General features: G+C 33.9%; 1 protein-coding gene across 4 annotated transcripts in view; it reads right to left on the bottom strand.

The window, feature by feature from the left end:
* Nucleotides 1-15,784, bottom strand: part of ADK (adenosine kinase) — a 606,631-nt gene that overhangs the window by 34,195 nt on the left and 556,652 nt on the right. For 3 of the 4 annotated variants that reach the window (XM_037013272.2, XM_037013268.2, XM_037013269.2), the window contains one exon: nucleotides 7,580-7,666. The exons of the other annotated variant lie outside the window; for it this stretch is intronic. In XM_037013272.2, coding sequence (XP_036869167.1) covers nucleotides 7,580-7,666 — 87 coding nt within the window. The remainder of the gene's footprint in view (nucleotides 1-7,579; nucleotides 7,667-15,784) is intronic. 4 annotated transcript variants of the gene reach the window in all.

Consider the following 15,784-nt stretch of genomic DNA (forward strand, 5'->3'; position numbering starts at 1 on the left):
AAACTGAAGCAACAAAATAACAGCAGCCTCACAGACTCCTAGAAGGGACTAGCAATTACCAAAGGGGATGGGTACGAGAGAGTGGGTGGGGAAGGAGGGAAAAAGGGATTGAGGGGCATTACGATTAGTAGACATGGTGTTGGGGGGTGGTCATGAGGAAGACAGTGTAGCTTAGAGAAGACAAGTAGTGTCTCTGTGGCATCTTACTACACTATGGACAGTGATTGCAATGGGGCATGCAGGGGACTTGATAATACGGGTGAATATAGTAACCACAATGTTTTTCATGTGAAACCTCCATAAGAGTGTGCATCAATAATACCTTAAAAAAAAAAAAAGATCATTCCCCTTCATGCAACAAAAATGTACCAGGTCAGGTTAGAATGTGAACTTTAAACCTAATAATCTCTTGATGTGATTCCCGAAATAAAAGTTTAGCATATGCTTCTGTTTATTGTTAAAGTCAAACATCTTGGATACCCACATGCCAAGAAAAGATACATCAAAGACTTCTATCCATTTGGGATATTGACTCTTGACATATGTATTTCCAAGAGGCCTATGTAAAAGACTGCTTAAATGTCAACTTTCATTTGGCTTATGGATAAGTGTAATTCTGGATCATAAATTAATGAGTCAGGAGATATGGCTTCTAGTATTGCTTATTTACCATTAACTCTCTTTGGGCCTCATTTTCCTTATCCATTAAATGGGGGCTTTTGAACAGATCATCGTTTTCATACCTAACGTCAACTCATTGCAGGGAGTTGTTTTATGAGCCACCAAATAAAATGTGATAAGGCTAAGTGTGGATTCATATAATCTCATTTTAATCTGAGTCTGATAAGACTCTATCTGAACATAGTTTCACTACTGAAAACAGTTTGAAAACCTGAAAACCATGAAATGTGATTTAAAAAAATACTCCCCTTCAGCACTAACACTTTAAGTAATATAGTTAGTTAAAAGCAAAAATACTCATTAGGACAAAGTCATAGTAGCTGGAATAAAAAGATGATAGTAAGCTTATTTATATGAATTCAAGCCCTAATTTTGATAACTTATCAAATTATATAACTAATGTTATTAGTATTTAATTCAATTAAAAAGACTATTTGATCAACTGACAGTTCCTCATAGTGGGGTGGTTCTAAAACTAAGAGCATTTGATGACAGATGCTGTTTTTTTAATTTGTTATCTATTTCATGGGCTGGAAATACAACATACTTATCAACTCTATAAAGTGCCAATGTGAACTATACAATTAAATGAAAAATAAACTAAGAGCCTATGTTCACACCCCAAGTTTGGGAACTCACATGTCTGAAGTGAGAATAGCTGTGAATTGATAATCATATTGCTAATCTTGTTTTCCTCAGACCTCTGTTGATAATATACAACCTTGGAACTTCAGAGGTTATAATTCATACATATTTTTATATAGTTTGGAAAGTTTCTTATGACTTATACACCATGACTAAGATTTCTGCTAGACCCTAAGGTTGGCCAGGCTATCCATCAATACTGCCAACGTGTGACTTTGTTTATTTTGATTATTAATTACAAAGCCAATTAAGGTACACTGTAAAAAATTCATACCCATTTGAGATAAGATTTAAAATTTCATACACTGAGCTTTATGAAAACTTACTATATTGCTCCTACTACCTTTTTTCATTTTCCTACTAACTGATGGAATCTCTGTTAGGTCAGAGACTGGCACTAGTCTACAGACTAGTGTTTAGAAAAACACTTTTGCCATTTCTCCTCACTTGGAAGGGAAGATAAGATGATATACTAATGGAGTGTAGTATAACAAAATGAGTAGCAGTAAGAACTTTGGGGTCAAAGAGTTTGAATCCTGTTTTTCACTGTGACCTTGGGCAAATTACTTAGTATCTCAAATCTTTGAGACCAGAGGAACTGTTTAGCTGAGACTTGGCCCAGATGCTAATCCACAGATTTGTGGAGCTAATAAATGGTTGTTGTTTTTAAGCCACTAAGTTTTGGGGGTAGTCTGTTATGCAGCAAAAGCTAACTGATATATATTGTCTGAATCAGATAGATATGGTAGGTAAAATTGACCAAATCCAAATAGCAGCTGGGAGTACTACTGGATCCAAATTAGTTCCATCCAGATCCTAAATATTCTAGGCCAGGAAACTGATACATATATATTTTGTCATGTTGGAAATCTGTCTAAGAAAATTAACTTCAGAAACTTTGCTTATGACATATCCTGTGGCCTGCTGCCATTAAATAAAATCTTATAATAAATACCAACATTGTTGCCTTGGAATAAACATTTCTCAATAATCTTCAAATACAGGAAACCTGAGGTTCATATTTGAGCTTTGCGTACTGATAGCCTACATGGGTCAGACTGTGTCTGTCTTATCCAAATCTTCAGAAGACAAAGTCTTTTGAATTCCATTATCTGTTTTAATTGCTTCTAGCTGGAGGCCATCCAGGATTCTAGAATTTTGAGCCACCATTCATGTTTGTGAGAAATTCTAGACATCACAGTAAAATCATCCTGTATTCTATGTGAACCAAGGTTATTTCTCCTTTTTGTTGTGGCTTGCAGATCATCTTTACCATTTTTAACTTATAAAGGCTTAGAGAACCTTAGGCAAGGTTCTTAAACTTTGGTAACGGTCCAACATCAGCTCATCTAACTCTCTGGGTGTACAGCACTAGCGTGTTATTAAGCATTCTATGATTGTGCAAGGTGGGAATCTTTTTCTTCCCCTTGCATGAGCTTAAGCTATCTGTGGTGAATTTCACACTCCTAATAACCAAGTCAACTCCATACTTCATTTGATGGTTTTAAGGAAAATTGCTACTTAAGAAATAAAACACCAAAGATGTCCCACTAGAGTTAAAAGACAGGGACAAGCATTGTTGCTGGTGGCAGAGGGGAGGGCTAGGAGTGTGCAAATCTCATCTTGGTCACCATCAAGGAAATCCTCTGCACACAGTGGGTCATGTGAAGGCTTTTGGTTTTTGAGTGAAGGAGTGTGAGAAATGATATACTTAACACTCACTAAGTTATTTTCTAGTTCTCTTAGTTGGAAAGCAAAGGAAGGAGGTAGTGCAGAAAAAGAGATCACAAAAATTCTGCAACACTTCTTTACATAGTACAATGAAACAGTAATTTAGAAGAGTGGGAGAGAAAGCTAGAAATGTTTGGGAACAAACAAAAAAGGTGAGAACAGAAAATATGAGGATAATTTAGAGAATCTTAATAGTTGTAGAGGTATAGACAAGGACTACATGAAAAACAAGTAGCATCCCTGGTTCTGGAAATTTTAAATTTTTTTTTTAAACCAAAATTCTTTTCTGAACATGAATTCAAAACTGAAATTAATGCCCCTTTTTATTAGAGGATAATTATTTACGATTGCTAAGTGGCTTTAAAGTTATTTGCATCACAATTATTTCATTCTCATTCAAAATAAACTATTTTAAGCTATATATGGCTCTTAACCACATTTAATGAAGCTTTTTAAATCCTAAGAATGTTGGTCTTTGGGTGAGGTCTATAGTTTCTTACCTGAGAGTTATATATATGTGCCTGGGTATATAATCTGTCAAAAGTATACTCACTTTCAGTCTAAGGATGATTTGTAGGGTTTAGTCCATTTTCCTACAGCTGCTATAAAACATATGACTAAATCACATTAGATTAACACAGGCTGGTATTGACAGCCCCCAAGAACATATTGATTAGGTCCTCTTTTAGGTTATTTGTTATGATTTTTCTTCTCAGTTTAATTTACTGGGGAGACACAGGGGAAGAGATTTCACTGGGAACAATGACAGTGTCTGTCACAAAATGTTCTTAATGTTTCCATTTGTTACTATGGCAGTGACAAAGAGGGTTTTGAACGAAAAGGCAGACCTGCTGTGACAAAGCACAGCAGGACAACAGGAAGAAAATTTCTCCTGACCTGGGAAATCAGGAAATCATACTTAGAGATTATGGAATTGTCTCCATTTCCAAGGGCGCAATGGTAGCACTTGGGCTTTTGAGGGAGAATGTGAAGAGGATAGTTCCATCAGGGCTGGCTAGGGACAAATAAAGGGCAAATGTTACAAAGTGCCTAAGATCTCCAAATAGAACAGGGGGGTATGCTTATAAAGGCTAGAGTGATTTGTCACTGTTACTAAACCCTTGGGATGGAACTACAAATTTAATTTATGTACCTTTGGGGTAATCATTTAAAAATGATACCTGAAAATATGATGTAGTCATATATCTCTTGTGTGACTAATAAGAACACATGGCACTCTGGTCCTGGGATATATAATTAGCACATGGTAGGTGAAGTGATGATGCCTTATCTAAGGACTTGAAACTGGAACTCAGATATAGTTATGCAAAGTCACAAAAGACAGAAATACTCTTAATCCAGCAAAACTTGAAAGCAATAGGAGGAATATATTATCTATCTAAAGATAGAATATGTCAATCAGAAAGGAGATACATTAATCAGGCAATAAAGCAAAGAAAAGCAAAGAAAAAGGAACAACATCGTAAATGTCAAAGTTGCCATTGCCTGTCCATTTATGTTTGAAGTAGAGGAGTATGCTTCAACAGCTGGAGTATTTCCAATCCTAGTAAAAAGGCTTTCCCTGGTAGAGATAGGACTAGAGGGTTTAACCAATGGACTTTTGATTATTTCCAACTAACAAGACCAACTCCACTGTAAGATGGATCCATTAGCCTGGTGCTAATAAGCAGTTGATTCATATAATGCCTTGTATTCAGATTCCATGCTGCTAAGTAAGTTTATGATCTGGTTTTCTCTATCTCTGTAGTGTAATCAATTCTACTGCTTAGCAAAAAGCTCCTGGTTCAAATTTGCATGGGACTAGAGTACTTTGATTCTTTCAATTATCTTCCCTTTCCCTTTCTCTTTCTTTTCTGCCACAGTCTTACCCTAGAGCCCTCACATTCCTATCAGATAACAAAAGTTCCTGTTCAGTAAGTGAAGTCATCTATTCAGATAATAGGAAGATTCTCTTTGGCAAAACTGGCTTTTGTTAAGGCTGGAATGTGATTCTCACTCCTAATGATGAGGTTTCCCTAAATGTTTAGAGAATATAATGCAGTAAGTAAGAGCCCTGACTCTGAAACCAGACTGCCTGGATTTGAATCCTGGCTCTGCTACTTTCTAGTTATGAGACTTTGGACAAGTTACCTAACCCCTCTGTGTCTCAGTTTTCTGATGAGTAAAATAGGTTTAACAATAATTTACTTCAAAGTGCTTTTGATACTGGTTGGCTAGAAGAGGCTATAATACCTATTGCTTATTACTATATAACCTGACTTAGAGACAATGCGATGAACATGCCAACATAAGCATTTCAGTGTTAAAATGGCATTAGAGTATTCACCTCACTCCATGACTTACTCTTGTAGGATCTGGTCATCGTGGGAATTGATCAGAGTAGAGTTAAAGTGAGAAAAATGGCTACTTAATTGAGGTATCACCAGTAAAGACCTGTCTAGTTTGAGCTGGCATTCCACTCTCTCTAGAGTGATTTCAACAGCATGTAGTGAAATCCAAGGTTTGGATCCGGGGTATGATGAAAGTGAATAAAGTAAGTAAGCTGCCAATGTATTACACAAGGGGTTGGCAAAGTACAGCCTGAAGCCCAAATCCAGCCAATGGCCTGTTTTTGTACAGATGGAAAGCTAAGAAAGGTTTTCATGTTTATAAAGTGTTGTAAAAACCAGAACTAAACCCCAACAAAAAAAAAGCAAGCAAACAAACAAGCAAGAAGAATATGTAATACAGACTGTATATGGCTCGTGAAACCTAAAATTCTCACTATCTGGCCTTGCACAAAAAGTGTATGGATCCCCTATCTACACTCTACCCTTTTTACTTAATATACTGTACCCCAACTATAAGTATATAATGAGACTAGGTGAGTAGAGTGAGATTAAAAAAAGAGGCTGAAAATCCTTTAACAAAGGCCCCAAATGCTTTGAAGTAGCCTAACCACAATACAAATGGGTAGCTAACTGTTCTTATTTCAGTATCCTAAGAATGGCTTACTTCTCCCTCAAAAGTCTGTGTATGTTCCTACCCGGTCCTGGAAGCATTACAGGTGTCTGTAAGGGACTCTGTGTTGCAGGGCCAGGAAGACCAGGGCCCCAAGGTCAGACACAGTGGCTAATTAAGTTAATATCCTTTCTATGATGGCCTCATCATGTGTCCTACTACATATCAAAGAAATAGAATATTTACTGTTTAAGACATTTTAAAGTACTTAAATAATGCATGCACAGGGTAGAAGTTAAAAAGTTTCAGTGCTAAGATTCTTGGCTTAACAAATCCCTAACCAGGAAATCAATTGTTTCCTTAATGTATTACAGAATTTGGCATAATTCTGGATAATTTATTTTTAACCTACATGAATTTATAACTTTTAAGCAGTATGGAATAGGAAAAATAGCTGAAAAGTACTTTAGTTTAATCAATATGGAGTCTTTCAAAGCAAAGAAATAAAAGATGCAAGTATTACAGTAAAGTAGAATGTTATCTGTGATACATACTCTTTCCAAAGAATAGGACATGGGGCACGCTACCAGTCTAATGGTTAACAGCTCATTAAAGATGAAGCATGGAAAGTTTTAAAGAAGGAAATATGAAAAATTTACATTGGTGAAAAAGACCATTAAAATAAAAGAATGTATTTTAAATAATTCTTTAAAACTATCACACTATCTTAAATAAGTTTTCTATGATTCAAATTATCTTCTAAGGAAAAGAGGAAAATGGTCAGCTCCATTTGCCTTTTTGTCCTTTTCTTCTTTGATCTTATGAGAAATAAACAGGGATCAGGAGGGACTATTCCGGGTTATAATTCAGAATCTAAAGCTTTCTAGAGACCATAACCTAGCTTAACTGTACTTAACTAGAAGGAGCTTACACATATCAAAAGAACCTTTGATTCAGATTTTAGATCAATATAAGTCAGCAAGCCAAGAATATTCCAACTGTCTTATCTTATTTTTGAGCACTCATTCCAAAAATGATTAGTCCTTATAAATTCTGCCAGTTCTTATGGAGCCTGAACCAGACAAAAATTTAATCCTTTCTAGTATAAATATAATATCCAACTATTGTGTTAGAAACAGATGTTTTAACCAAATGATATAATCTAAAGACATTATCCTTGGTTATTAGCATACTGTTTAATATTCACTATAACTTGTTTTAAAGAACAACGTGTTAACATTTAAGCCTGAAGGGCTATAAATATACTATATATTGTACTTGATGCAGCTTGTTTATGCAATATGCTGACAGACATAATCTTGTGAAAATGACTGGGGTATAGCATAAGAGCAAGTTATCTTTAAGCCAAAAATAAGTATTTTTCCTGTAGAAAATAACTTCATAATACAATGACAGTAGCATATGGAAAGAACATTAGAGAGTTAATTATTTAAAAGAAGAAATTAAAGTTATTAAACTCTTAAATCTTGGCTATATGGTAGAGACAGGGTTAAAGGAAATGTTTAACTTATAAAATAGTATTAAATAAATGAGTCTGTACCTCCAACAAATGCATCTCCAGCTCCATTGGTATCAACAATTTCTTCTTGTTTTTGATCCAAGACAGGAAAAGCAGTGACTTCACTTTCTGCAATTAGAGCCAAAGATAGGCAAACTGACTCCTCTTTGTAACACTCAGTATACAAGCTTACTCAGTAAAGTTTGAAGTTCTTTCCTTTTTCATCATCCAAAGAGAGACAGACCATGAGTTCCATATTCTGTAAATGAGCACTTGGGAATCAAGGTGCAAAGTCATTGCAAAAAAAACCACACTTTTTTTGATAAATTTTAGCATATTTGAGTTTTGTTAGAGTTACAGCTAGGTTGTTCACATTTTTTTGGGAATGAATGTAAATGGCAGCACTACCTTTTTGGACAGTACAAATACTTGCGCAGAAAACTATGAGCTAAAGGAAGTGTTTGTGAGGACTGGATCATGGATCTTTAATAAAGCTTCAAGTCTGACTGCATTCCTGGCAGTGATATCTTGGATACAGTTAAATAGCCATAAATTTGAAAAATATAAATAATGAGTCTTGGGTGTTTCACTACAGAAAATTACAATAGCACAATAAAAATGTAACGACTATTCTGTTACAATACTTCATGCCAATGTCAAGAATTACTGATTTTAGTTGGCTTGTTACAAATAACCTAATCTGGTTACTTTTCACAAAGGAGCCACTATTTCCTCTAGACTATCTGTCAGCTGGCAAAAGGGAAAGCTACCACAGAATGCATGCGCAGAACGAAGGGGACAGTGCAATGGGCTCTTGTCTTACAGCAGTCCGGATCAGGGCTTGGTTGTTTTGACTACAGAGTAACCTAATATGGTACTTTAAATTTGGCACATGACAGTGGAATTAAGTTTTTTGTGATGAAAACTGGCCTACAGAACATCTGCAAAAGATTGGATAGTGCTTTTTAATAAGGGCTAGAACTTCTGAAACCATAAGTTTGTACCTTTATGGGGACAGATGTGGCTGAAGACTTACAAACTTCAATCTCATCTAAGATCAAGAAAGAGGGAAAAGGGAGATCTTGAACTTTAAGGTCTTAAAGAGTCTAAGAATCTCAAAAAGCATGTTCTGCCTTCTGCTACCTAACAGATACTTTCAACAAGAGACAACCATAGATATGATAACAAAAAAGAAGACCCTTCCTGGAAAGATTGATATTCAAGAAGATACCAGTATCAACCCAGAATGAGCATCACTCATTCACTTAATGATCCCTTCTGACCATATGACTATAGATGCTAAGAAGGCTTCATACCAGAACCATCTTCTTACCTCTTTAAATAACTAACTTTCCATACTTTGTAACCCCAGGACCTATATGGCAGTTAACAGGATTTTGATTAATTGGGAGTTAGGGCATAAATACCTAGAATTATATTTCCTAGGGAGTATGCAGTACACACTGCTACATAGGAAAAATAGAGATGTAAGCAGACTTTATTAGGAATAACTAGGAAAGGGTTACAGTCTTATTTAGGAAAAGGTCTATACCATAAATATTTATAAAGAAATCTGATTTTATTACTTCCAAGTACAAGTTGTACTATAAAGGGAGTTAACTATAAACTAAGAACAAACAGGTGCTAAATAAGTAAAATGAGCTAAGTTAGTGATACCATTACCATTTATAATAGGATAACATTATGCAACAATATAATATGTCTATAAACATTTTAGGTAATATAAGAATTAATATAAGAATTAACTGGATTGAAAATTTGAAAATAATTATATATAAATGGTAAGTAAACCACAATTAGATATAATTCCTTGGGTTTCCTGTTTGAAAAAGTAATTTATTTTTGGTTGAAAAAATCTTTGTTTATGAATAAATGATTTACAATAGAAGAGATTATTTTGAGCTTTATTCTAAAGAATCACAACTTTGTGGTATAAATTACTGAAAATCCTAAGTGAATGCAGTTTTACTACACTTTTTTTTGGATATATCTGTAGATCCTTGAGATACTTTATTCTTAGGTATCATATGAAGCTCAACTTTCTGAAAAATAAAAAAATTGTTTTCCACTTTTTGTATTTATTAATACAAATAAATATGTAATTGTATTGAGAATGTAGAAGAGCTATCATGAATCAGTATAGACAGTCTAGTTTCTATCTTCTTTATCTAGAGAGTTATGAGAACTGTTCTCAAAATAATGACCTTGAAAAACTGCAAGATTCTGAAATGTTTTCTAAATCATCAAAAAAGTATTGAACAATGTTCAATAATATTGAAGTGCACTTATATTTTTGGTATTTTCAGAGTTTTTGAAATGTGATGATCTAAGTGGTTTACAGACCCTTTAAAAACACTCTTCACAACTAACAGTATTCACGAGCATAACCTATTCCATAGCCTTTCAAACAATTTATTGTATGAACATATGAAGTACCTCACTAAATCTTAAGAGGCACTTATAGGCATGGGCATTATTCAGCCAATGAGGCCCAAGACACTCACATGACTCTCACTGGGACCTAGTTTTCGTAGGTGTGAAATAGGTGGAGAAGCTGTGGGAAGAAATAGCAAATACAGCTTTCTGTCTTAGTTGCAGAAAAAGACACTGTTAATGCTAATCAAGTACTTCTACTTAAGAGCTTAAGATAAATCAGAGCCATTTTTTCTCAATTCTTCCCAAACTTTTTGTAAAGTGAGAAGTTAAAGGGCTGGGAATAATTACTATTCCTATATTCCAGATTTCTAAAAAATCACAAAATCATGAGCTTCCCTAAGCAGAAAAGAAACAAACACTAACAATTCAGTTGATACCACATTTGTTTGGTGTTATTTGTTAGGTAAGACCTTAGGGGTAACTTCATCCAGAACCACGAAATTTAGCTTACTTAAAATACAAATTAATAAAATTCAAAGTTTCTCTGGACAGTTTATACAAAACACATAATCTGCTCTTCACTTTATTATGACATAGCTTCATTACCTAATCCCTTAAGAGGCCAGTCTGGCTAGAATCAAAACATCTTCATACATCTATAATGATAAATCAATTATAGTAGAGATGGTTAATTCATACAATTGGCACCATATCTAACTGAAAACTAATAATCAGAAATTCTGTCACTCAATGTCAAACAACTAGATTAAATATCTCTGTAGCCTTACTGCTACTAAATTAACTATACACTATACAGAACAACCTCATGATAATTAATATCCTTAGAAAATTATGTTCAAGGTATTTTTTAAATGTCATGTTTTGTCATTGTTTTATTGATGTCATCTCTAGATTGCAGAGTAGATACAATTGAAGAAGATACATAGCAGGATGAGAGGCAGGAAGGCAGGTGTTTTTCAACCTCAAGGTGGACAGCGTTTACCATCTTTGCCACTGCCTCTGGCTAAGTATTACCAGGCATAAAAAATACAGAAAACTGATTGCAAAAACTTCACCACAAAGTGAAAAGTATGACTAGGTAAAAACCAGAACTCTTTTAAGATTCATAGAAGAGGCTCTTGCACTGTGGTCTTCCTTGTAATTAAGTAATTTCCAGAGTGCTAATTAAAAAAAAAAATTAACTTCTTACTTGGAGACAATTTTAAACTAACAGAAAAGTTTGAAAAGAACAGAACTCCCATACACTGTTTCTCCAGATTTACAAGTTTTAAACATTTTGCTACAATTTCTTTATCATTCCTCCCATGTATATATACACATATTATTATTTGTTCTTTCAGGCATTTTGAACATAAGTTGCATCTATTATGCCCTCTCCTCCTTAATAATTCAGTGTGTATTTCCTAAGAACAAGGACATTCTTTTAGGTAACATGGTATATTTGATAAGTTAAAAAACTTAATATTGTTATTTTCTCTAATCTGTACTTCATATTCCAATTTTGCTATTTATCCTAATGTCTTTTATGGCATTTTCATCCAGTATGGGGTCTAGTCCAGCATCACACATCACTTTTAGTTGTGCTTGTTTTTTTTTAATTTAACTTTTTGAATAGGTAATACATACATATAGTCCAAAAATATAAGTATATGAAAAGGTATGCTATAAAAAACTCCCTCTTACTTCTTATCTCCCATTCATCCAGTTTTTAGTCCTACAACTTTCCAATCTGGTTATCACTATTACTGCTTTCTTGCATATCCTTCCAGAATTTCTGTATGTGTATATAAGCAAAATACATTCATTTTTTTCTATTTATTTTGTTTTTGTAAAAAGTATCATACTATGCAGGCTATTCTGGACCAAGTTTCTTCACTTGGAGATCTTTCTATGTTGGTAAACAGAGAATATCCTCATTATTTTTTATTGCTGCATAACAGTCCATTGTACGGATATACTATATTTAAGTAGTCCTTTATTGATGGACTTTTAAGTTTTCAATTTTCTGTTATCACAATGTTGCAATGGACTAATGCTTTCATTTTAAATAGATCCTAAATTTAATTATTTTACTTAATAGCCAAGTCAGTAATATCATTACTACGTTATACAGGGAACTGACACAAGAAAACTAAGTTGTTACATAACTGCATGAAATATGCCTGTGTCAAAGAATAGGGAAAAACCGAGAATTCAGGAAATGCTTTTCTTTTTACTGGGACACACATACCAGGATATAAGCAAAGACACCCTGCTCAGACTGCTCTAATAAACATGGTAATGAAACAGATGACAAATTCTGCTAATAATAGAGATTTACAGAACTATTCTAATTAACAAGGACTTTTGGGGAATGAATACCTGTGGGTTAATTTAATTTTCTGATTAACTAAAGAAAAAGCACAAAGTCTTTTTAGTTGGAAATCTTTCTAAATGTATTAACATAATATAATAACATACCATGACATATCTGCTTTAATTAGTTTAGTTTATTGAGCTAAATGAAATTTTTCTTTGATAAGAGAACCCTACAGCACATGGTAATACCATTATTCTGGACATCAATTTTTATTGGAGTTACAATGGTATAAGTGCTTTCATGGAAGGCAGGATAAATGGAATGGTGGGGAATACTCTGGATTAGGACCCAAATGATTCATGGATTTAGTCTGGTTTTGGCTCAGCTACTTTATTCAACAAATACTTATTAAGACCTTGTCATGTATCAGGCATTCTATTAGAGACTGGAAATACAGATGTGCATAGGACAAACAAGGACCTTGCTTTCATGGGAACTACATTCTATTGAGGAGGGACAATACATAAATAATAAAAATTGAGCAAGATAGTTTGAGATAATAATAAATTCCATGAATAAAAGAAAACAGGATGGTATGATGTATGATGAAGTATGACTGGGGAGGAGAGCTCATTTGGATTGGTGTTAGTTACTTTCTCTTTGAGGAAGTGATGTTTAAATTAAGACCTCAGTAATAAGAAGGAGCCAGCCATATGAAGATCCAGGGCTAGAATGTTCAAGAGCAGAGGCTGTGCTCTATCAACAAACTTGGTGAACTAAGCCTGTGTAGTTTGAGAAGACCACTGCAACTATACTATAGTGACTCTGAGGAGATTGTGTGTGTGTGTGTGTGTGTGTGTGTGTGTGTGTGTGTGTGCAGATGTGTGGTTGGGGGCGGGTGTTGGTAAAATTTCATTCTATATAAAATGGGAAAAACAGAGGAGTGACATGATCCCATCTTTGATTTAAAAAGATTATTCTGATCGCCATGCTGCAGATGATATGGTACTAAAAATAGAAAATCCTAAAGACTCCATCAAAAAATTATTAGAACTAATGAATGAATTTAGTAATTCATGTAGGATATAAAATTATATACATAAATCTGCTACATTTCTATACACTATAACAAACTAGCAGAAAGAGAAATTAAGAAAACAATTCCACTTACAATTGCATCAAGTAGAACAAAATACCTAGTAATAAATTTAAACAAGGAGGTGAAAGACTTGAAAGACTGAAAACTATAAGACATTGATGAAAGAAACTGAAGAAGATACAAATAAATGGAAAGGTATACTATGCTCATGGATAGGAAGAATCAATATTTTTAAAAGTCCATAATATGCAAAGCAATCTACAGATTCAATGCAATCCCTATCAAAATACAAATAGCATTTTTTTTCACAGAACAAATAATCCTAATATTTATATGGAACCTCTAAAGACCCCAAATAGCTAAAGCAGTCTTGATAAAGAAGAACAAAGCTAGAGGTATCACAATCTCAGATTTCAAAGCAATAGTAATCAAAGCAGTATGGTACTGGCACTGGCACAAAAAAACAGACACAGATCAATGGAAAGAAATAGTGAGCCCAGAAATAATCCCTTATATGGCCAATCAATCTATGACAAAGAAGTTAAGGATATACAATGGGGGGGAAAAGACAGTTTCTTCAATAAATAGTGTGGGGAAAATTGAACAGCTACATGCAAAAGAATGAAACTGGACCAATTTCTTACACAATACACAAAATAACTCAAAATGGATTAAAGACCTAAATGTAACACTTGAAGTCATAAAATTCCTTAAAGAAAATATAGGCAGTAATATTTTGGACATCAATCTTAGCAATATTTTTCTGGATCTGTCTCATTAGGCAAGGGCAAAAAAAGCAAAGATAAACAATTAGGACTACATCAAACTGAAAAGCTTTTGCACAGTGAAGGAAACCATCAACAAGACAAAAAGACAACTTATTGAATGGGCGAAGATATTTGCATATGATGTACCTGATAAGGGATTAATATACAAAGTATATAAAGAACTCATACAACTCAATACCAAAAACCAAATAATCTCATTAAGAAATGAGCAGAGGACTTGAATAGGCATTTTTCTAAAGAAAACATACAGATGGCCAACAGACAAATCAAAAGATGCTCAAGATTACTATCATCAGGGAAATTCAAGTAGATTCTAGTTGTCAATGATCTTGCTTTTTAGAACTGTTAGGATTTAATTTAGCATTCTATATGCTTCTATGAAAGGATATCATACAACTGCTTGAAAATCAGAGGGCAGTGTGCTATTTCAGTGGTGAATAAATTCAACCTTGCACAACTTACTCTAAAAAGCTTTCTAGATCTAATTGCGGAAGATATCTAGGAAAAATAATGAAAATATGATTTGACTGGTGCCTTCAAGCAAGTCGCTTTCCATCACTCAGAAATGAAGATATTTTTATGACTCAATGAACCTTGGTTGAGATCATGTTTAAAGATAGAAGGCTCTGATATGGGGACTTGGAGGTAACACTTGGATCAGATTAAACAAGAGTAATCAAATGGATCCTAGTGATATGGGTGGGGCTCTCCTCATGAGGATACCATGTAAGTTCAATTAACATCTATATGTGCATGATTGCTCCTTATAATGAGACCATAGGCTCTTAAGACTGTAAGAACAGGAAGAGGCATTTATTAGATAATTTAGACAAAGGCATCATTGTTATGGAAAAAAAATGAGTGAGCAAATGTCAACAGCCTTCTTAATATTTTGTGATTTAGCCTAATCATTGCAGTAGTAGCGTACAGGATATTATTAGTATTTTAAATGTACCACTTTTAAAAATCATATATTTTCTTCTGAGTACAACAGTAAAGGTTTTCAAAATGGATATACATATACGAAGTTGCTCTCTGTTATTAAAGAAGAAGGTATTGAGGTCACTACTTCTAATCATGGACTTTCCATCAGTAAGATATCTATTTGAATTGTTGATGCTGGAAATGGCAAATGTTTATAAAGTTTATATAGGAAAAGTATTAGATATGAAAAGATCATTGGCTCCTTTTTGCTCCCTATGGATTGGAAGAAATGTTAGAGCAGGAAAGTGTTGCTGAAATATCATTGACGCTTAATGCAATCAGGTTTTCAGGAATGATAATGCCTCAAGGTAATGTCATAGGTTTAGACTGAAAGAAAAAGATTTTTTAAACATTCTGTATGGTGTAAAATTAAAGTTTCTCAAAGTTATGGAGTCAATTTCAATGGGTGCCCTGACAAACAATGATAAAAGCTTTGAGTACTATTTACCATCCAGTAAACTAAATTGGATTCACAAATAGTTGCCTTCTTGGAATACAGCAATAAACACCAGTAGACAATCATTTTATCCAATTTAAATAGAACACTTTTCTTTACTGAGTCATTTGCCAATGTCTCTTGTACTTAAAAGTAGATTAAAATATGTAAATGTATGGTTAATTACCTGTTTTAAAAAAACCCTCTCAAGTACAATATTTTA

This window comes from Manis javanica, chromosome 7, assembly GCF_040802235.1.
Source record: "Manis javanica isolate MJ-LG chromosome 7, MJ_LKY, whole genome shotgun sequence".
Classification (NCBI taxonomy): Eukaryota; Metazoa; Chordata; class Mammalia; order Pholidota; family Manidae; genus Manis; species Manis javanica.